The sequence below is a fragment of the Channa argus genome, chromosome 1, assembly GCF_033026475.1.
Source record: "Channa argus isolate prfri chromosome 1, Channa argus male v1.0, whole genome shotgun sequence".
Lineage (NCBI taxonomy): Eukaryota > Metazoa > Chordata > Actinopteri > Anabantiformes > Channidae > Channa > Channa argus.
This window is the reverse complement of record NC_090197.1, coordinates 28,019,483-28,042,416: the sequence shown is the minus strand read 5'-3', so window position 1 is coordinate 28,042,416 and position 22,934 is coordinate 28,019,483. Positions and strand designations below refer to the sequence as shown.

At 39.3% G+C, this 22,934-nt stretch overlaps 1 protein-coding gene across 1 annotated transcript; it reads left to right on the top strand.

Moving 5' to 3' along the window:
- Positions 1 to 1,798: 1,798 nt before the first annotated feature.
- LOC137102472 (G-protein coupled receptor 4-like) lies at positions 1,799 to 10,418 on the top strand. Its single transcript, XM_067482035.1, has 5 exons — positions 1,799 to 1,860; positions 6,473 to 6,592; positions 6,885 to 7,076; positions 9,213 to 9,397; positions 9,491 to 10,418. The coding sequence occupies exons 3-5, from the start codon at positions 6,900 to 6,902 to the stop codon at positions 10,023 to 10,025; spliced, it is 897 nt and encodes a 298-aa protein (XP_067338136.1). The 5' UTR covers positions 1,799 to 1,860; positions 6,473 to 6,592; positions 6,885 to 6,899; the 3' UTR covers positions 10,026 to 10,418.
- Positions 10,419 to 22,934: the final 12,516 nt, after the last annotated feature.

Here is a 22,934-nt window from a genome sequence, read left to right as displayed (position 1 = left end):
TTTACTTTTGCATGATCTACAGAAGTGCATAATGAACATGTTAACAATAAGGATGCACGGTTCATTGGAAACAAACCAAATCAAATACAGAGACTTTTTATTTATCACTGAGACAAACTTGAAATGTTCCCTCCATTACTGAGCTGTGCAATGAGAAGTTCAGGTAGAGCAGAAAAGATGCTGCTGTGGTGTGAACAGAACTGAATCACAGCCAGTCGCCCACCTGGCTAAAATAGCTAATTTTTAAAACATGTTTAATGATTTCTGGTCTTCTGTTCTTAAGTGGTTCAGATTTAATCTTAAAAGGTGATTTTAATATTCACATTGATGACAGCTCAGACAATTTAGGTTTTAGTCTTTTTATAATGCTGAATCTTTTAAATGCATTCTTCCTCTTTATGGGCTCAATTTAATAATTAGACAGCGTTTATTTAATTCATGGGGGACAATAGTTGGTTTTGTAACTTGTGTAACACCTCACCAATAAACCTCTACAAGATATTTAAGTGTTTGGGTCACTAGGTTTTGAAACAAGGGCAACTGACATACAGTCAATGTAGTTTCAACAAAAGGATCAATAATTTATTACAAAGAGGATTAACATAGATTTCCCAACAATAGCAGCCTGTTATTTTCTTTTGCTTTGAAGTTCCCGGTCCAATAGCCCAGTTTGAGACCTTCTTTGGAAAAAAGGTTGGACTTGTGTGTGTGTGTGTGCACGTCTGTGTGTCTATGTGTGTGTCTGTGTTTATCGTTGACACCTAATTAAATGAGTTCTCAAGTTTAGCTGACCTAGATTGTTCTTGTAATTTCAGGAGTGATGTCGAAGAGGAACAATCCATCCTCCTACGCTCTGAAGGTGGAATTATGGCTTGTCGACTCTCGACTCTTTTAGACTCCAGGAAAAAATAAAACAATAAAACATAGAAGGAAAAAGCTTCTGATTAATTGTTCAGTAATTTAGTTACTTTGACGACTTAGTAAATATGTATCTGTTGTTCTCGTCCCGTTATTTTGTTGACAGCTTAATTCAATACAAAGCAATGATCAGGCCTGATCCTGCCTTTGTGTATTTGTACCTGTGCTCGTATAAAACAAATGTTATTATATACATTGATCAGGTTAAACATTATGACCAACCCAATTCAGCTGCTCTACTTTTACAATGATATAATTTCTCAGGTTTTTTTTTGCAGATTGTGGTAGAGTGTAACTAAGAACTGACTCTCTCATGTTGATGCAAACTTCACTTGCACTCTGTAGTGTGTAATTTTATACTCTGCAATTAGATTAGAAAGTTGAATTACTAAATTATGAATATAATAAATGTAGTTTAATAAATCATTACGATAACACTATTAAAACACCACAAACAAAACCTTCACCTCTGTCAACATGTGTTTTCCCACTTTTTGCACAATATATCTTGAAAGCCTTTTACAAGATGTATTAACTAAGTAAGTAAAATTAAGTCTTTCTGATTATACTAAGACTAAATCTGTATCAAACTGCTTTTTTAAAAACATTTTTATTTTAACATATTTATTTCTATAAACAAAGTCGGGATTTGTACCTTTGGTTTACTGAATCCAACCCAGACTAATGAAGGTACCAGTGGTGAAAAGTTTAGTACTTTTTCACATATATGTACTTTCTTAAGCTGATTTAATTATGGCTACTTTACCCTTTGCTCCACAAAATCTAAGAGCAAATATCTAAACATTTTACTCCACTTACATAGATAGAGAGATGAAGAGATACAAAAACAAATTTACCACAAGCTGTATCTTTGCAGATGTAAAAAGTCATCTGACTTCAACTCTGATAGAGGAAACATATTTAGTCTTCTGGCTTTCACTGGTAAGATTAATGCTACTTTACTGATCTAAATTTTATGGTTTATGTATTTCCTAAAGACTCATATTGTAATGAAACAAAGGAAAATGTGAATTCACATAAATCTATAAGGTTTCACAAGTGAACAGTTTAGAACTTTGAAAGACAGTCTGTTAGTTTCTCTTCTCTAAATACAAGAGGACCAATATGGAAAAATAACTTGAGATAATAGCCAAAAAAGATTTAAACCAACCTAGTGCAGTTCCTTTAATCCCAATTTCATGTTCCAGTCTTTGTAATAAAATGTTGTGATCAATGGTATCAAATGCAGCACTAACAGAACAAGTATAGAGACGAGCACATTATCTGATGCCATGAGAAGATCGTTGGGGATTCTTACAAGTGCTGTTTCTGAACTACGATGATCTGTAAATGCAACTACTTTTTTAAAGATTTTAGAACTAAAGACAGGGTTTTTTAAGTAGTGGTTTTATTACAGCTACCTTATAAGCCTGTGGTACATAACCTGTTTCTAAAGATAGATTGATGTCTAATCCAAACATATCTAATAAGGGTAAAGCTTTCTTGAGCAGTTTAGTTGGAATAGGGTCTAGCAGACAGGTTGTTAGTTTAGATGAGGTAATAATTGAAGTTAGCTAAGCGAGATCTATGGGTAAAAAGCAGTCTGAGAGGGATTGGGGCCTTATTGATGATTCTAGCACTGTTGTATATGAAGATCTATCTGTAATATTTGGGGAAGGATCTGGTGAATTCTTTCTCTAATAGCTACAATTTTATTCATAAATAAAGTTGTGAAGTCATTGATGCTCAGAGTTAAGGGAAAACTAGGCTCAACAGAACTATGGCTTTTGAACCAGGGGTTGTTCGTGTCTTCATGTTTTTCCATGCTAAATGTAAATCTCCTAAAATTATTGGAACACCACTTCCTTTTTAGCTTTCGTGTTGCCTGTCTTTAATTTTGAGTTTGTGAACTATACAATGGAGATCGTCTCTTCTGGTTTACTGCCTTCTTTTTCAGAGGGGAAACAGTATTGAGTATTGTGTGTAGTGAGGCTGTACAGGAGTAAAGTTAAGATGGCTACTCACCATTGTATTGAGACTTGGCATAGTAAATGGTGAAAGAATCATTTCTTTAAAGGATGACTTCACCAATTTTCAACTTGCTCTCTAGGGCTTTAGTTTAGGGGGAAATTGTAGATTAATGCTTTTAAACTTACCTCTGACTTCACTATATTAAAATATTTCTCTGCTTCTTGATGACATCCCTTAGAGAAATTTTTCATTATTAGTATTTCAGATGATGTCATCTGGGGGAGCTTTGAAGAAGACGGTTGACCATGATTACAAACTTCATATTTTGAGCAACAACATGATATAATCTGAATAGAAGATTCCTCCAAGTAATGTCATCTGGAGGGATTTTTCAGATAGATGTAGAGATATTTCGATATAGAGAAGTCAATAGAAGGTTTCATAGCACCCATTAATGGTACCTAAACTAGAACCAAAAGAAGAGTTCAAAACAAGTGAAGGTGTCCTTTAAATGTGTTCACAGCATTTTTAGATGAACATTTACCTATTTGTACTAAGCACAAAATCGTATAAAAATCTGAAAATTCAATCAAAAACTCTGAATAGGGGACTGGAGGATGGTACATGATAACAAATAGAAGTGGTGTTTGACTTTTCCAGTTTGGTTGTGATAGACTAAGAGTAAGGCTTTCAAATGATTTATAACTATGTTTAGGTCTAGGGTTTATTGGTAAGCTAGAGTGGAAGATTGCTGCTACTCCACCTCAGCCTGTGCTTCTAGAACATTGATAATAAATATGACTTGGGGGCGTTGACTAATTTAGTCTGACATATTCTTCCTACTGCAACCAAGTTTCATTAAGACAGAATAAATCAAATAGATGATCACTTATTAAGTCATTTACCAACAGGTAAATGTAGAAGAGAGGTCTGATATTTAATAATGCACATTTATTAGTTTTGGGGTTTTGTTCTGTTAGATGATTTTGTAAAGTTTTATCTTATCTTGATAAGAGAGCTGCTTTATGCTCTGCTGTCTTTCATCAGTTTGAGCCAGTAACCTTGTATCAACCTTGTGATGCTGATTCTTTCCTAATGTTTTAAAGAGGTTTTTCATACTTTAGGGCCACCTGTTCTCACCATTATAAATTGAAGTCTAACCTCTGGGGTGGTCCCCAAAAATTTTAAAATGCCATAGTTCAGCCTCTTATCAAGAAACCTGGGCTAGATCCACATGTTCTTGTTAATTTTAGTTCTATCTGCAGATTGCCTTTTTTATTAAAGATTTTGGAGAAAATTCTTTATAGTGTGATAATAGCACTTTTAAATGAGCACAACTTACTTGAGGCTTCCAATCGAGTTTTAGAACGAAACACATTACTGAGTCTGTTCTTTTGCATGTGCTTGATGATGTTTTTCTAGCCTCTGTTTCTGGTGACTATGTTGTCCTTTTATTACTTGATTTAACTGCTGCATTTGTCCTGCTTAGAACACTAGGTCGGTATAAAGGGCTTAGCTCTAAATTGGTTCAGGTCCTACTTAACAGATACATCTTTTTGTGTACAATTGGGGGACTTCTGCTCCTCTGTCCTGTGGACAGCCCCTATCCTCTTTTCTTTGAATTTGCTGTCCCTGGGCTCCATCCTTAGAAGACATGACATTCCGTTTCACTGCTATGCTGATGAATGTCAGATCTATGTTCTGCTCAATAAGAAGAATGGCTTCTCTTTAACTTCAATACTGGAATTTTTAGAGGACATTAAGGCCTGGATGGCTATTTACTTTTTACATTTTAACGACTCAAAGACTGAGGTTATTGCGTTGGGAACTAACTCATTTAGTTGTACTGCCCCTGTAGACTTGGGACATTTGGCTGAATATACCAAATCGGAAATTATTAACCTTTAAAATGGACCTGACCTGAAGCTGGAAAGCTAGATCTGGTCTGTTGTCAAGTCTTGTTTCTTTCACCTGAGGCAGCTGGCCAGAGTCAAGCCCATTCTGACAAAGCAGCACTTTGAAACCGTAATCCACGTCTTTGTTACCACCTGGCTGGATTACTGCAATGCACTTTATCTTGAGGGAAGTCAGTCGTCAGTCTCTCGACTGCAGCTTGTCCAAAAGGCTGCAGCACGTCTTTTAACTGGCACGCGAAAATATGAGCACATTTCTCCCATTTTATCTTCACTTCACTGGCTGCCTGTGGAATTAAGGATCCATCTTAAACTTGTTATATTTGTTTTTAAATGTTTGAAGGGGGCTGCCCCACTGTACCTCTTGGAGCTTCTATATCTATACGTTCCACCACGGTTGCTTAGATGAGTTGACCGGCTGCTACTTTTTGTACCAAAAACTAAACGTAAGCTGAAGAGACCAAGCTTTTACAGTGGTTGATCCAAAACTATAAAACGAGTTGCCCTTGGACATCAGATAGGCCTCATTCTTGCCTGTTTTTAAATCCCTTCTTAAAACCCAATTGTTTTCTTTGGCTTTGGACACAGTCTGACTAAACATTATTTTATTATTTTCTCTGTTATCTGTTATTTTATTCTGTCTCTTATTTATTTTTTATTTATTGTTATCTGTTTATTGCACACGTTTTATGCTGTTGTATACTTCTTATGTTATGTTTTTAACCTGTACAGCACTTTGGTCAACCTAGTTGTTTCAACCCACGGCCTTCTGCATCCCAACCCAATGCTCTACCGCTCAGCCACCAGGCCGCCTTTTTGGCTGCCTCTTGGCAGCCCTATTTCAATGATAAAAAACTGTGAGCATTAAAATTGAAATACTCGTTTCTCTCGAAGCTGGGACTGAGTCACTACAGCACCTCACTTCGTGTAACAGTTGCTGACATATAAATGTGTAATAAATGTCCAATAAACCTTCATCTTGATATTAAATCTGAAATCCTTTCACAGCAGAAGTGGCTGTCTTTTAAAATCATCTGCTCATTTATGATTCTATTTGTGGGGCCTATCTTTGAATTAAACTATGAAAACAATGGACTAGAAACCATGATGAATCACAACGAGTAAAATACGTTCATAAAATCTACTTGAAATGGCTTCTTTGTGACAGAAAACCAGCAAATGTAATATCATTTACAAGCTTGATGGTCAGGTAAATCAAACGCAGTCAAGCTGCCGTTTTTAAGGTTTAAGATGTAAGGTTTGAGTTGCATTGTGGAAACAGGAATGCAAATGATTATATAAACATTAATAAGTTGACAGATCAGGACTGTGGGCGTACAGTTTTTCCCAGGCCAAAGACTTTTTTCCTTTTCTTACATCCAAGTTGAGCTCATGAGAAATAAACTTGTGAAATAAACTGTGTGACAAAAATTGATGTGGTTCTGTGGTTGTGTTCTCATTTGAAACATACATAGACACTGTGGGCAGGAGGAAAAGTTTTAACCGACCGACATCCTGATACATATGCATAAAGACTCAAGTTTCTATTAAGACCAGGTTGAATATCCCAAACTATTCCTTCAGTACAATGCACAGTGTGTCATCATTGCTGACAGAGTGGTTTTACATATTCACGTCTGATCATGTTTTGTTTCGTTCCCTAAGAACAGCAAGTGAAGATCATCTGGAGCCTGCTGCAGGTTGTCATTTATCATAATTACACTGTTTGGATGAAGATGAGAAAATAATAAAGCCAGTGTATGAACGCGTGCAGTTTGCAACTTTCAAAGGTAAAATTTGTTGATCACTTTATGTTCAGTGATTATTTAAAGGCGTGTGTATGTACAGTTTCAGACTGTACCTGTGCAGAATATTATAGATAAACAAAAGTTGATTCATTGTATCTGTTTTTTCATTGTAAGAATCACAAGGAAATGATGACTGATAGATGATTGTTACAGATAGTAAATGTGACAGCCTACAGTTGTTATTTGTTTTCACCTACATTTATATTTAGTGCAGGTGAAGATGCACCTCATTGAAATATGTGAGATATATTTAAAACCTTTATCTCTGTTATAGGAGTCACTGTAGAGAATGGGAGATAACGACTTGAACAGCACCTCACAGAACATTAGTTACGCTTACGGCAACACCACTGACTATGAAGATGGATGGTCATCAACAGGCTTCATTCTATATGTGGTGACATACGTTATCATTGCAGCTGGATTTCTTTCAGTTCTAGTGGCCATCTATGCTGTATTTTCTCTGGTGTGTATATTATCATTATGTTTAGACTTCAAACTATTGGTATTTAGACTGTGTTACATGGTTAAGTTTTAGTATGTGTAAAAACTGGCTATTCTTCCTACACAGTCATTTCTACATTGATGTGAAGCTTCTAAAAGTCAAGCTCATACTTCTAGGTTGAACATATTGTTTCATTTCAAATTTAATATTTGAAATTTCGGGACAGTAAAGAAAATTATCTTACCTATGAGCACATTTGGTTTTTAAAGGTTAACTGAAGAAATATTTGTGTCAGGATATCACGCGATATCAGCTCATCAAGACACCACTGAGATTAGTGAATAAGAAAAGATAAATCTTGAGCAGCTTCTTCTCTCTAATTATGAGTGAGCGTTAATTTAACTTGATCAGTACTGGTTCGAGTACTGGCCTAAAATCTTAATTTCACAAATTAACGAGATATGAAATGACGGAAATTATGGAAATTATCACAACACTCATTTAACGATCGGAAACGTGCAGAAACGATAATTTCAGCTGAGCCAGAAGTTCCCCATCCACCGTTATGTGTTCTCCACAACAAGCTTGTTGCTTAATCACTAACTGCTACGAACACATTAGCTTACATTCACCAAAAGTTATAAAAAGCTGGATGTGCTGCACTTAATGCACTAACTGTTCTACCTAAAGTGCCACAGGTTCTCATGGACACTGAGGACAAGGATCTGTGATAGAGACTGATTTCATGTTAATTCTTCTCCACCCAACTTCACCCAGTTTCCATTTGCTTAAGAAGACATCATGGAAACTATGTGGTGACTTTGCTGTTATGATGTGATGACTAAATTCCCACTCGGTTGTAAGTTTATTGGGCTCAAACTAAGTCAGTCTAATCCAACACTCCTGCAGTTAACTCTCCTAATGTTCAGTTTGTGTTCACACTAAGAGGAATTGATTCCGTTGTGGAGGTTTGTGCTGCTGTTGAACTGTAGTGCACACAGGAGATTGTGTTATGCAGCCAGTCCTCGCTGAAAAACACTGATTTATAACATGCAGTTGCAGTCAATTAATCAACCCTAATATCAGATTATACTTTAGCTGGTTTAACCGTTTGTTATGCTCTTGATTCCTCACCTTCCTGCTCTGCAGACAAAGGAAAAGAAACAGGTTAAAGTTGAAAGTGCGATATTTGTCATTAGGCAGGCAAACCACAATGTCAGCATTTAACCGCTGTACCCTACAACAGAGCCAAATAGACTAAAGATTAAAATATAATTGTGAAGTCCTCTAAAAATTTTCTTATAATATGAACAAGAATTTTAAAAGAAGTCAAACAATGTTTACTGTGTAATCCAATGCCTTTGATGCATTGATGGATCAATTAGTGATAAAAGGAAGCATGAACATTTTCTCATTCAGACAGAGAATAGCTGGCAGCATTTTAATGTTCAACTTTTATGTAACTTATTATGGAAAGTACTGAAACAAGATATTGGACTATTTGTAATGTCAAATGTACTTAATTTGGGACCATGTCTGTTACGTCTAATAGAAGGATTTGGCTGTTGTGAGAAACTGACAAAAAAAAAGTTAATTTTGAGCCCTGCATCCATGTTCTTATCCAGAGCCAGATTATTCATTAAGATAATCCTGATGACCCTCGACCCTGCCACATTCTTTCGACACAAAAGAGCAGTGGCCCAATTCCCACAACGTCTGCATTATTGTTGATGCTTCACCAATCAGCCATTTTTCTAAACTTGTTTCATTTCTACACCACAAAAAATGGCTCTTAAACACCTGTATTAAGTTTGCCTGGTCTTTCAGAGGCTGAATTTCCCACAAATTGCATTGCAAACATAATGTAAACTTATCTCATGCTTTTCCTAAATTTGCATAGGCAGAGGTGAGAGGTGCACCTTGCATTTCAAAACACGACATGCTGATGAGTCTGATTGATAAATGCACCAAATGTCTTCAGGACAGAATGGGTCATATCTAGATCAACCAGCGTCAGAGCTGATTTTCTATATGAAAATGTGATTTTTAAAAAATGCATAAATGGTTGTAACTGCAACTGGGCAAAGCAGAGTCGAGGAAGTGGTTAAATAGCTGGCTGCTGAGCGTTTTTACATTTTTACTAACATTTTTCTGCAGGTGCGAAAAGACAAAGCTGCTCCAATCTACGTCATCAACCTTCTCCTCACTGACCTTATTCAGCTCTGCTCCATGAGTGTTCTGATGACAGACACTGCAGATATAATCTCGGATACCTTCTCCTATTTATACTTCTTTGGTCTGCTGGCTAGTGTTGGCTTCATGGTGTGCATCTCCCTGGAAAGGTAGTTATGCATCTATCCAGTGTGCGAGTAGCTGAATCTGTCTTTATTCCCAGTAACTCTGATGCTCCTCCATGTGTCTCTCTTGTATTACAGGTATTTGGTCATCAGCTGGCCACTGTGGTACCGCTTCAGACGAACAATCAAGATCTCTTTGATGGTCTGTGTTGTGGTCTGGGCCCTTCCTCTTGTCCTTCTCCTCCTTATCCATTTCTGTGATATCTATGTTGCACCAACCATGTTTGCTGTCTTCCTCCTTCTTCCATATCCACTGCTCATTTTCTCACTGGGTGGGACCCTTAAAGCTCTGTCTGCAGCCATCCGTGTCCCCCCTGATGAAAAACGACGAATTGTGGCCACGTTGGGTCTGGTGCTGATTATTTACACACTGCTGTTCATGCCCAGCATCATTTGGTTCCTGGCTGAAAACACTACAGAAAACTATTCCTTTAATTACCTGAGATTCATTATGGTTCTGTGCAGCCCCATTGCAGACTCTTTTCTGTATGTTTTGCTTAGGAAAGGAGCTGTAGACAAGGTTTTGGCCTCTGTGTGTTGTTGTAGAATGGAAAGTAATGACATCAGCAAATCAACAGAGTTGGTTAATAGTCAATGTTCTGCAGTTATATAGCAATTTTCTACCTATTGGCACTCAAAGCGCTTTACACTGCTTCTTATTCACACACACAATCACACACACATTCACACACCGATGGGGGAGCTGCTATGCAGCTGGCCAACACTCACCAGGAGGAACTAACTTGGGGTTCAGTGTCTTACTCAAGGACACTTTGACATGTGACCAGAGGAGCCGGGGATCAAACCAATTGGTTTGCGTGTTTGGTGGACAATTGCTCTACCTCCTGCACCACAGTCGCCCAAGTTGGATGTTTCTCAGTGTTTATAGTTCAATCACAGTAGAAAATTAGATGTTTTTTTTTTTGAGTAACTGAGCTCAGCATCATGCTTCTGTATTTGCTGGGGGGTCATTAAGTAAACGCTCAATGTTTGATGGTTTAATTTATTTTAAATATGATAGTGAAACACATCTCTTGTGTCTGATCTTGTGTCTGATTAAATAACATTAACACATCACTCTCACTTCTCCAAATAATTTTTTATCCTAGAGTTTAAATGTCTTTGATCAAACCAGATGATAAAAATTTCTCCAAAATATCGTGAATCCTGTGACCCCAGTTCCATATAAGCAACATAATCTATGTACTTTATATAAGTAAATTTTTGTTTTTAAATTTTTACAGCGCTCAACTGAAAAAAAAGGTCAATTGAAAAAAATGACCACTTCCTGTTTTGTAGACAGCTGACTATCTTGCCTTCCCTTTCTTGGCCACCTCTGTTCCTTGTCATCAGCTCAAGTGAATTCACCTGCTCCACTATCTATATAACCTGTTCTACTGGCATCCACTGTCATTAAAATACCAGTAGACATTGAAAACATGCAATCGCATAACTAATAGTGTAAATGCCAGTCATGACACAAAAGCCACTTCCCTCTGTTCCTTCCTTACCTTATGTCAGACTCTCTCCAGACAGGCTAAAGCATTAAGTGGAGAAATGGAGTGTAACTGTTTAGGACTCCAAGGTCGACCTTCAAAATTACTCTATCCCTATCTTTGGCTTTTAAATAAGTCACATGTCCATTGCTTTCAGGTTCTGATGTTGTTCCCAGCCTTTAGGTAGCTAACTTTACTTTCACTAATTTACACCTATGGGTATATTTTAAGACCACAAGACCAAGAAAATTACGTGTAGAAAATCACGTATTGATTTGTCTGCTCGTTTCAAAAGGCAAGGTACCATAAACATAAGCAGCCCTTTGGTAATTATTCACCCTAATTGTCAAAGTGTATCACAGTGTAAAGCCTCTGATTAAAGTCAGAACTACTTGTCAGACAGTGGAACACATTTGCAAACCCACTTCCTCCACAAGTTTGTCTAATTCACTTCCCTCCCCTGATTACTCGCCAAATTACCTCAGACTGTGTGTTTGCAGAGGCAAAACCAGTAGACTCTCAAAGGTAGGATTTATGTTGCTTACTTATTTTACCATATGGACAAATAATAACTGCAAATGTAACACGAGAACTCGTGATAACACAAGAATCAGGAATGCAAATATTTATGCAAACGGTGAAAAGCTGTTAAACAGTTTAGTTTCATTTTATCCACATTCACCAGCTCAATCCGAACAGACACAGACAGGGGTGTGTGGCTCTGTGACAAAATGTATAACTAAGATAGTAGCAAAAAAATAATAATAATTCATAATTTTTCAAAAATAAAATGCAAGTTATTGAAGGATTTAATGTAATTCTTAAAAATTACAATTTAAAAGTGAAAAATGTCTGTGAGACAATATGATCATTCATTAAATAAGAATAGAAAATGTTTTCAGACACAGAGGGGAAGGTAGTTTAAAAAAAGGTCCTTTCTTTCAGATGTTTGACAGCAGTTTTGTTCAGTAGAGCATCTAACCATCCTAAATTTCCCACATGCTTCTCAAATTGTTAAAATATTTAACAGAAGATGATCCTCGAACTGATGCAAGATTTAAAATGCACTTTCATGTCGATTTGACCTCAAAAATAGACAAGAGAATTTCATTCTGCTCTGTCTATCTTTTTACAAAAGTCAGTAAAAACCTCCTTTTTAGTTTAAGGTAGTTGTCATCGCACCAACTGCCAAATTTATTTATCTCACCTACTGTGTGTGCGCCTGGCCATTACTATTTCATTTTAACCCTACCAAGAATTATCTGAAAATTTTTGGAGATGACATGACACCTACACATCTGCAATCTGCTGTTTAAAGTGTAAAAAAAATAAATAAAAGGTGACGAAACTGTTTCCTGTGGGGCTCCTGTTTTAGACTGCAAAAAGATAAAAATACATATCTTAGAGGGACAAAGATCTGCATCAGATCAGAATCAGTTTGATTCCTCATGAGTAAGTATGTATAAATAAACAGGGTCAAAAACATCAAACTATCTAACTTGTTATTTTGAGTATGCTGACAGCTTGCAGGTGTGATATAACTGTGATAAAAAGGATAATCAGAGCCTCAAGGTTTGCTAATATACAGAACTTAATCTCATAAGGTTTCTTGAAGTACAGATGACAACATGCAGTAAGGTTCCTTGGCTGAAAAGAAACTGCTGACACTGCAGTTACATTGTATGTGTCTTAACCAGAAACATATACCACTACTGGTACATGTGTCTGGTTGTACACCTAGTACTGTGTGTAAGTGCTGAGAGCGGCAAAAAATGTTCTAGTGTACAGTTTCTTTTTATTTTTTACTAATTCTATCACTGTCAGGCTAAAATACTGGTTTACTTCATGATAAATACTGTACTGTAGTTGTACTGTATTTGTGTAAAAAGCTACAGATGTTACAAACCTTCTCTCTTTTCAGGTTTCCCTCTGAAGAATGGAACATTTATACATCAACACCCAACAGGGCAACAGTTTTGGTTACAGCAACAAAACCAGCCATGTTGATAGTAATGTCGAACCGACATCATATACGTCTTGACGTGCATTATCATTTCTGTCAGCCTTCCTTTGACCCTGATGACCTGTTACTGTTATACATTTGTTTTTCAATTTTAGTGCTTGAGCACATCTAAATTAAATTAAAATTATACATCCTAGGATTACAGTTACATATGTTTTTTTATTTTAAATCATTTGATTAGTAGAGGAATGGGTTCTTTAGGTCTATATCGTTGCCCCTCTCTCTGTCTCTATAGATAGATCGATATAAGATATATATGAATGTCTTGTTCCAACAATTTTTAAATCTAACATGTTATCTTGTTTATCCCAACTCAACCTGAGCAGACCTGCTCCAGAGAAGATTAGAGATGGTTGATATGTTGCTAAAACAACAATCTCAACGTGACTTGATCAGCAGATCAGCAATGAATGATGGAAACACAGTAAGTTCCATTAAGACAGAGAATGAAAAGGTGAGAAACAAGTACTAGAAATGTGACCCGACCCATCCTATTTTGTGAGTGACAGAAGTTCGTCAACAATACGCAGAACTGCTGAACATACATATATCATACAGTATATTGCTGTAAACTAAAAATGTATTAATTTCACAGACCACTGGGTTAGTGGTTTAATGGCCGGTCCCGGCTATATGTCGAAGTGTCTCTGGGCAAGACACTTAACCCGCAACAGCCCATCCCCCTTCCCAGCTGTGCAGTGCTGGTCCAAGACCGGTAAAAATTGGGGATGGTTGTGTCAGGAAGGGTATCCGGCATAAAAAAACTATGCCAAATCCTCATTGGGACAATGATCCGCTGTGGCGACCCTGAAATCACGGGATAAGCTGAATGGACAAATAAATAAAAAATGTCAGAGTTGAGGAAGAGGAGTTTTTGAGGAACGTGCTAGAGGTGAAAAGAGTATTAAGCGATGAGTCTGAAGCTGGAAATTGAAGGCGTGATCGTTCAGTGTTGTTAGTGGTTATGCCCCGTAGGTAGGATGTGAGTTAGAAGGGAAGGAGAAATTCTGGAGTGAGTTAGATGAAGTGATTCAGAGCCTCCCCAGAGGTGAGAGAGTGGTGATTGGTGCAGATTCCACTGGACATGTAGGTGAAGGGAACAGAGGTGATGAGAATGTGATGGGGAGGTTTGGTCTTCAGGACAGGAACGCAGAAGGACAGATGGTGGTAGACTTTGCAAAGAGGATGGAAATGGCTGTAGTGAACACTTTCTTCCAGAAGAGGCAGTAACATACAGTGACATATAAGACCAGAGGTAGAAGCACTGAGGTGGACTACATCTTATGCTAAGGTTTTTATCTTAAAGATCAATGACTGTAAAGTATTGGTAGAGGAAAGTATAGCCAGGAAACACAGGATGGTTGTATGTAGAATGACTCTGGTGGTGAGGAAGGACAAAGGCAAAGTAGAGGACAAAGTGGTGGAAGATAAAAAAGGAAGAGTGTTGTAGAGTTTTCAGGGAGGAGCTGAGACAGAGAGGTGCATTTGTACAGGTCGGCCAGACAAAGAGATAGAGATGGGAAGGATGTGCAGCAGGTTAGGGTGATTAAAGATAAGGATGGATATGTATTGACAGGTGCCAGGAGTGTGATGGGAAGATGGAACAACTTTGAAGAGTTGATGAATGAGGAAAATGAAAGGGAACAAAGAGTAGAAAAGGTGACTGGTGTGGAGCAAGAAGTAACAAAGATTAGTAAAAGTGAAGTGAGGAGGACGTTGAAGAGGATAAAGAGTGGAAAGGCAGTTGGTCCTGATGACAAACCTGTGGAGGTATGGAAGTGTCTAGGAGAGGTCGCAGTAGAATTTCTGACTAGTTTGTTTAACAAGATCTTGGAAAGGGGAGAGGATGCCTGAGGACTAGGGGAGAAGTGTACTGGTGCCCATTTTTAAGAACAAGGGAGATGTGCAGAGCTGTGGCAACTACACAGGAATATAGCTGATGAGCCAAACAATGAGGCTGTGGGAAAGAGTAGTGAAAGCTAAGCTAAGGACAGGTGAGCATTTGTGAGCAGGAATATGGTTTAATGCTTAGAAAAAATAAAACAGATGCAGCTTTGAGGATGCTGATGGAGAAGTACAGTGAAGGTTGTTGGGTTCTAACAACCTCAACAGCACAGATTACACCTGGAAATACAGTTCAATAACAGTGAAATAACAAAACGAGCCGACTTTTGTCTTCGGGGTCTTAGTGACTTAACACTTCACCCGAACTCAGCCAACTCCACCGGGCTCTTCCTTGTTCACACTATTTATTGAAAAACAACTCCTTATAAGTATAGGCCAATGAAAAATGCAATTCATCACATAATGATAATATAGCGTTGCATTGTTTCCTTGACCACTGGTCAACAGACTTTAAAGGTAAACTACAAAGTCAACTATCAAAGGCAAACTATCAAAGCTATATGGTGTCACTAATGACATCCTCAGTACATAGACACATCACAAACACACATTACATTACAAACCCAGGCAAACATTACATTTAATGTTGGAAACAATTAACAAACCCTAACAAAGGTCATGGGGAGTTGCATTGTGTCTTTGTAGATTTAGAGAAAGCGTATGACAGGGTGCCGAGAGAGGAACTGTGTATTGTATGAGGAAGCCTGGAGTGGCAGAGAAGTATGTTAGAGTGGTGCAGCACATGTATGACAGCTGTAAGACTGTGGTGAGGTCTGCTGTAGGCGTGACAGAGGAGTTCAAGGTGGAGGTGGGTCTGCATCAAGGAGATCTTGTTTGCTCTGGTGATGGACAGAATGACAGATGAGGTTAAACTGGAATCTCCATGGATTATGATGTTTTCAGATGACATCGTGATTTGTAGTGATAGCAGGGAGCAGGTGGAGGAAAATCTAGAGAGGTGGAGGTCTGCTCTGGAAAACAGAGGAATGACGCTTAGCCGTATTGAGACAGAATACATGTGTGTGATTGAGAGGGACCCAAGTGGAACGGTTACAGGGAGCAGAGGTGAAGAAGGTGCAGGACTTTTAGTACTTAGGGTCAACGGTTCAGAGCAACGGAGAGTGTGAAAAAAGAGGTGAAGAGGCGAGTGCAAGCAGGTTGGAACGAATGGAGAAAAGTGTCAGGTGTGTTGTGTGATAAAAGAGTATCAGCGAGAATGAAAAAAAGGGGTTAAAGACGATGGTGAGACCAGCGATGTTGTTCGGCTTAGAGACAGTAGAACTGAAGAAAAGACAGGAGGCAGAGCTGGAGGTAGGAGAGCTTAACATGTTCAGGTTCTCTTTAGGAGTGACGAGGATGGACAGAATCAGAAATGAGGACATCAGAGGGACAGCTCATGTTAGATGTGTTGGAGATAAAGTCAGAGGACAGATTCAGGTGGTTTGGACATGTTCAGAAGAGAGACTTTTAATATATCGGTAGAAGGATGCTGAGGTTGGAGCTGCAAGGCAGGAGGTCTAGAGGAAGACCAAAGTGGAGATTTATGGATGCAGTGAGAGAGGACATGAAGTTAGTTGGTGTGAGAGAAGAGGATGCAGAGGACAGAGTTAGATGGAGGCACATGATTCGCTGTAGCAACTCCTGAAAGGTAACAACTGAAAGGAAAAGAAGAATGTTGGGTTTGAGGAAATGAAGAATATAATATTTTATTTAGCCACCTTGACATTTTAGAAGGATTTCATTGATTTTAATTTTGAATTTTCTGCATATAACACATATGACGTGATTTTCTTAAAAAAAAACATTACAACCTTAAACAACCTTAAATTGTAAAAGCAATTGTGAGTTTTCAAACAGAAAAAACTACATCTCTCATCATCATTATCACCCTGGAACAAAGTCTCTTCCCCACTGTTGTTTTCACTGATGCTCATATTCTTAATTCAAATTCATTTTTTAATTTGCATTCTTTTATCTGCATTTGATAATGTGACCTGATTATTGTTAAGAAGATCAAACTTGTGTTTTCAGTAGAGATACTGACATAAGAGTCTCCTCTAAATACAGTGGGGGAAAAAACAAAAAACATAAAAGAATATGGTCTAAGGGACTTTCTCCCTGTGACTGCTGTACATATAATTTATCCAAATGCCTGTTGTATTTACCTATTTTATTCAGTTAGTGTATGATTGTAATTCATACTACAAATTACAAGCATAACAACGAATATAAATACACAAACATTTGCAAATAGCAGTTTATGATACTATTAGATTGCCTAATTTGTTAATGACTCAAATCCATATTTGCCTAATTTGTTAATGACTCAGATTCATATTTGTGGATTAAGGTCATCAATAACCCATCAATAATTTAACTTATTAAAAGGAGGCTCCATGGAAGACTTCATGTTTGATCACTAGATGGAGACATGGAGCTGCAAACTGTACAGGACAGTGGTTAATGGTTTGTTGTAATGTGGATCTGCATCAACACTGATAGGAAGTTCATATGGTCATATATTGTGATACCTACAGCGAGTTTTTTTTTAATTAAAGGGCATTTGTTGGGTTTTCCCTAACAATCTGTAAACTCTTGACCTTATTATGTAAAATGCATTCAGAAGATTTTATTGTGTTTTAGCGCTATAAATATAGTTGAATTTAAAAGAACTAAATATACTATTCTGTACACTGCCAATAAACACACACTTTATGTACATTTATGTAATTGTCGTGTCCTGAATCTTTGGTATCCAAGTTAGATATGATATCTGATTGTAACTGTTTAGGTCACATATGTGTGTTATTATTGGATCAGATCTTAAAATTTTGTAGACAGAGCAGAGGAGGAAGAGTTGGAAGAGGGAAAAGTCCTAGGTTCTGTTGCATGACCTTCCTGGAGCACTACAAGTTTTAACAAATTGTAAATGTTGTAAATAAGCAATATTCTCTTAATGAGAACTCTGTCCCAAAGTCCCTGTCTCCTCTCTCAAAATGCACACAGAAGTACTTCAGACACACTGTCCTGTTTAGCAAGAGACAGAGGTTTGAACCGGGGCCTGAATAGCTGGATTATTTTACATGGTGTGGAGACAGTCCTTCGGTGGAAACCCAGGAGTTTGCAGGAATAGAAAGTGACACAATACCGCTTACCGCACGAGTCCAACGTCCAAGTCCTTTTCCTACCTACCTCCACCTCCTCCATCCACCTCTCTCACTGCCGACGACTTTGCCGGCTTCTTTAATAATGAGGATCTGCCATCAGCTAATAGTTGTCTCCTCCAGATGATGACATCCTGCTAACTTCTTCCAACACTGCATCGCTCTCCTTATTGTCAACTCTGACTGAGGACAATGTATCACCCTCCTCCTCCCTAACCATCTGACCACCTGCTCTCTGGATCTGATCCTTTCCACTCTCCTTTAAGCAGTTGTAACTGCAGTAATGCCACCTATTACACAAATCATCAACGTATCTCTCACAACAGGCACTTTTCCAACCTCATGCAAGCAGGCCCAGATTACCCTACTGCTTAAGTAGCCTTCTCTTGATCCCTCCCTTGTGGAAAATTACCTACCTGTTTCTATTCTTCCATTTCTGGCCAAGACCATAGAATGAACAATCTTCAATAAACTGTCAGACTTTCTTTCCAAGAACAACCTCCTCCATTTCAACCAATCTGGCTTCAAGTGGGGTCACTCCATAGAAACAGAATCCTGATGTTCGTGAAATCGCTTTGAGCTGCAAAAGCAGTGGATCAGTCTTCTGTCTTAATCCTACTGGACCTATGTGCAGCCTTTGACACTGTAAACCATCAGATCCTCTTGCCCACGTTCTCTGACTAGGGCATCTCTGGATCAGCTCTAGCCTGGCTTCGGTCTTACTTATCGAGACGAACATTCAAGGTGTCGTGGCAGGGCCATGTTTAACATATCTAACTCTCATAGCCCCTCTACCGGTGTATTGCTGAGTTCAGTTCTTGGGGTGACTGTGGTGCAGGATGGAAGAGCGGTCGTCCACCAATCCCACAGTTGTTGGTTCGATCCCCTGCTACTCTGGTCACATCCGTCTATACTACATCCCTGGGTTCTATCATGGGGCAACTGTGGTGCAGGAAGGAAGAGCAGTCCTCCAACGTCTCCTCCAAAATCAATTATGTGTCAAAGCAGAAAAATTTGAGTTCCACTCCCACTGTCACATTCCTCCAGTAAATCATCTCACCAGGCAACATCACGTGGATCCTGTTAAGGTGCAGGCAGTAAAGGATTGGTCAACACCTGACTCCCGACGACAGCTCCAAATATTTTTAGGATTTTCCAACTTTTACCATCGCTTCATTAAGGCTACAGCTCAATAGCAGCACCTCTTCATCAGCTCAACTCGTCTAAGGTCAAGTTCACATGGTCCACTCAAGCCTCTTCTGCCTTTAATAAACTCAAGTCACGTTTTACCACAGCCCCCATATTCACCTTTCCCAACCCTGACCTCCCATTCATTGTGGAGGTTGACGCCTCCAACACAGGAGTCGGTGCTATTCTCTCACAACATTCCAAGGAAGACAATAAAGTTCATCCATGTGCTTTATTCTATCGCCACCTCTCAATAGCAGAGAAGAATTATGAAGTTCGCAAAAGAGAGCTCTTGGCCGTTAAGCTAGCCCTTGAGGAGTGGCGACACTGGTTGAAGGGAGCCAAACAGTATTTTCTGGTTCTTACACACCACAAAATCTAGGATACCTCCGCTCTGCCAAATGGTTGAACCTTCGTCAGGCCAGGTGGGCATTTTTTGGTAGATTCGCCTTCACCCTCTCCTACTGACAAGGCTCAAAGAACTGAAAGGCAGATGGCTTATCCCGCATGCACGACCCGGATGACCAGCCCCAGGACCCTGACTACAATTTACCCTCTTCCGTTAATCTCACCGCAGCCAAGGTTTACCTCGAAGAAGAGGTCATTCAGGCCCTCACCCAAGCACCAGCACCCTCTGCCTGTCCTCCTCATCTCCTCTATGTTCCCGAGGACCTACATTCCAAGGTAATTCACTGGTGCCACGCCTCTAAATTAACCTGTCACCCTGGTGTCGCTAGAACCCTTTTTGTCATCCGGCAAAGCTTTTGGTGGTACTCCATGCCCAATGATGTTAAGGAGTATGTGGCCGCTTATCCTGAGTGTGCCCAGGCCAAGACTCCCAGACATTCCCCCAGAGCTCTCCTCCGCCCTTTACCTATCACAAAGACACGATTTTCCCACATATCCATGGACTTTGTCACTTGACTTCCCCTCTCATACGGCATGATGACCATTCTCACAGTTGTTGACCGCTTCTCAAAAATGGCTCACTTCATACCCCTTCCCAAGCTGCCCACCTCTAAGGGAACTGCTGACACACCCATGTCTTCCGCCTTCATGGCCTGTCCCATAACATTGTTTCTGACCGAAGGCCCCAGTTCACAGCCAATTTTGTGCTGCTGCTGGGGATCTCAGTCAGCCTGTCCTCCAGTTTTCACCCACAGTCAAACGGTCAATCCGGGGGACTCAACCAGGAACTGGAGACTGGTGCTTAGTGTGGGCACGGGATCCCTCCACATGGTCAAGAAATGTGGTCTGGATGGAGTATGCTCACAACTCCCTTCCAAGGGCGACTGTGGCGCAGGAAGGTAGAGCGGTTGTCCACCAATCTCACAGTTGTTGGTTCAATCCCCGGCTCCTCCAGTCACATGTCGAAGTGTCCTTGAGCAAGACACTGAACCCCAACTTAGTTGCTCCCGGTGAGTGTTGGCTAGCTGCATAGCAGCTCCCCCATCGGTGTATGAATGTGTGTGTGATTGTTAGTGTGAATGGGTGAATAAGAAGCAGTGTAAAGTGCTTTGAGTGCCAATAGGTAGAAAAGCGCTATATAAGTGCAGACCATTTACCAAGTGGTCTATGGCTACCAACCACCTTTGATCTCTATCTAAGACTCTGATGCCATGGTTCCATCAGCCGCTGCTGCAGTACGACGTTGTCACCTTGCCTGGCGAAGAGCACGCCAGACACTTCTCAAGTTAGTGTCTGGTTACAAGAAGTGGGCCAACAAGTGGCGCTCTCCGGCCCCACAGTATGCCCCCGGCCAAAAGGTCTGGCTTTCAACCGGGTGCTCTCCACCTGAAGTAGATGTCAGGATCCATAATTTCACTTCCTCCCTTAGGACTTTTATTTTGCAGCCACTTCCTGTTTCCTGGTCCTATCACTTTGTTACCGCTTTACTAATCACTGGTAGCGACTCGGAGGTCTAACCACATCATCATCCTGCCTTGCCAACAATAACACTCTATAATAAACTTTTTTAAAACTGAAAAGCTGTGCCAAGCACATTATTGGGTCCAACTCTAAAACTACTATATTACAATCTATCATTTATTATCCCCTTACATGGCTTCTACTATCACTGCTATGCTGATGACACACAGCTCTTCCTGTCCTCTCCACCGGATGACTCCACGAAGTTCTTGTCCTCACAGACAGACTTTCGAGACAACATTAGCATCAATATTTGATCTACAGTGATTGTCCTCACTAAATCGGCCATTGCAAAATGTGTTCGAAGCCATTCCTGTTAATATAGAGACAGAAACTCCGATATTTTTAACGGCAGCTCAGGTCTTGTTCCAGTCCAGTCTCCAAACATTTGCATTTGCAATTAGGTTAAACATTATTTATTGTAATTATTTTCCCTTATTTATATGGACTTCACCTGAAGTTTTTAAATTCCCAATAACATAACTTAAGACGAGTAGTTTTAGACTCTTTTTAGTTTTCTTTGCAACTAAAGTGTCACTGTAATGCTGACTAAATGCAGAACACAGTGTGAGTAAAATGAAAAATACTTGGGTAATATTGCCTGATTCTGTTTGCAGCCAAAGTTCTCCAGATGAATAAGATAGAAACATTAGTCATGCTGACTGATGTTGTGACATTTGGATTACTCAACTTCACCCAGTCACTGTTAACCATCTTCTGTTTGTGCTGACTGTATGACTCCACTGTAAAATGATACAAACACAAACACACAGTAGAAGCTCAAATAGTTGTTACAACAGAATGAGATTAAAAATTATGCACCTTCACTTACAGAACAGAGTAAAAATCCTGGAGAGCAGGTAGTGAAGCAGGAGACATGTAACTGATGGAACCGTAAATTATACATTTAATTTAATGCCTGAAACTGCAGATACTTCAGTCACACTGGTTAAGGGCAGCTTCCCTCATATAGTGACAAATGTTATGGTTGCTGGAAAATTATTTAAACTGTACGTATATTTTTACTGCTTAGAAGATATAAATTTCAGGGTCTAAATTAATAAGATTAGAGCATTCATCTAGTCAATCTAGCTATGCCACACACAGCAGTGGTGGAAGGCCAGGGCGGCCATTAACACCCCACACAGCTGAGTATTTTGGGTTTTTCTGCACTGCCTGCCCACAGTTTTACTGGAGACATTTTTAAAAGGGGGATTTTACTGGTTTTAGTGTCCTTCCCACACCCACTCTGGTGTAGTCTACAAAACACCATGTAGCTGAGATCTGCTTCTGTGGGGTAAAATCTAAGTCACTTTCAGCTGTAAAAACAGCAAAAGACATTTTATTGACAATAAATGTTTAATAACTGGATTTATTTTGGGTTTGTCTTTAGAACTACAGGATTTTTATAAAGTTGATTATTTGGTTGATATATTCACAGTCTCTCCTCTGAACATGTCCAAACCACCTCAATCTGGCCTTTATCTCCAAAATATCTAACATGAGCTGTCCCTCTGATGTCCTCATTCCTGACCCTGTCCATCCTCATCACTCCCAAAGAGAACTTCAACATCTTAAACGCTACTAGCTCCAGCTCTGCCTCCTGTCATTTTTTTACAGTGTCACTGTCTCTAAGTCGAACAACATCTCTGGTCTCACCACTATCTTGAACACCTTTCCTTTCATTCTCGCTGATACTCCTTTATCACACAACCCACCTGACACTTTTCTCCAACCGTTCCAACCTGCTTGCACAACAGACCATGAGTAGTTATACCACAGCTTGACCACAGCTCGAATGTGTCTATTTCTTCTCC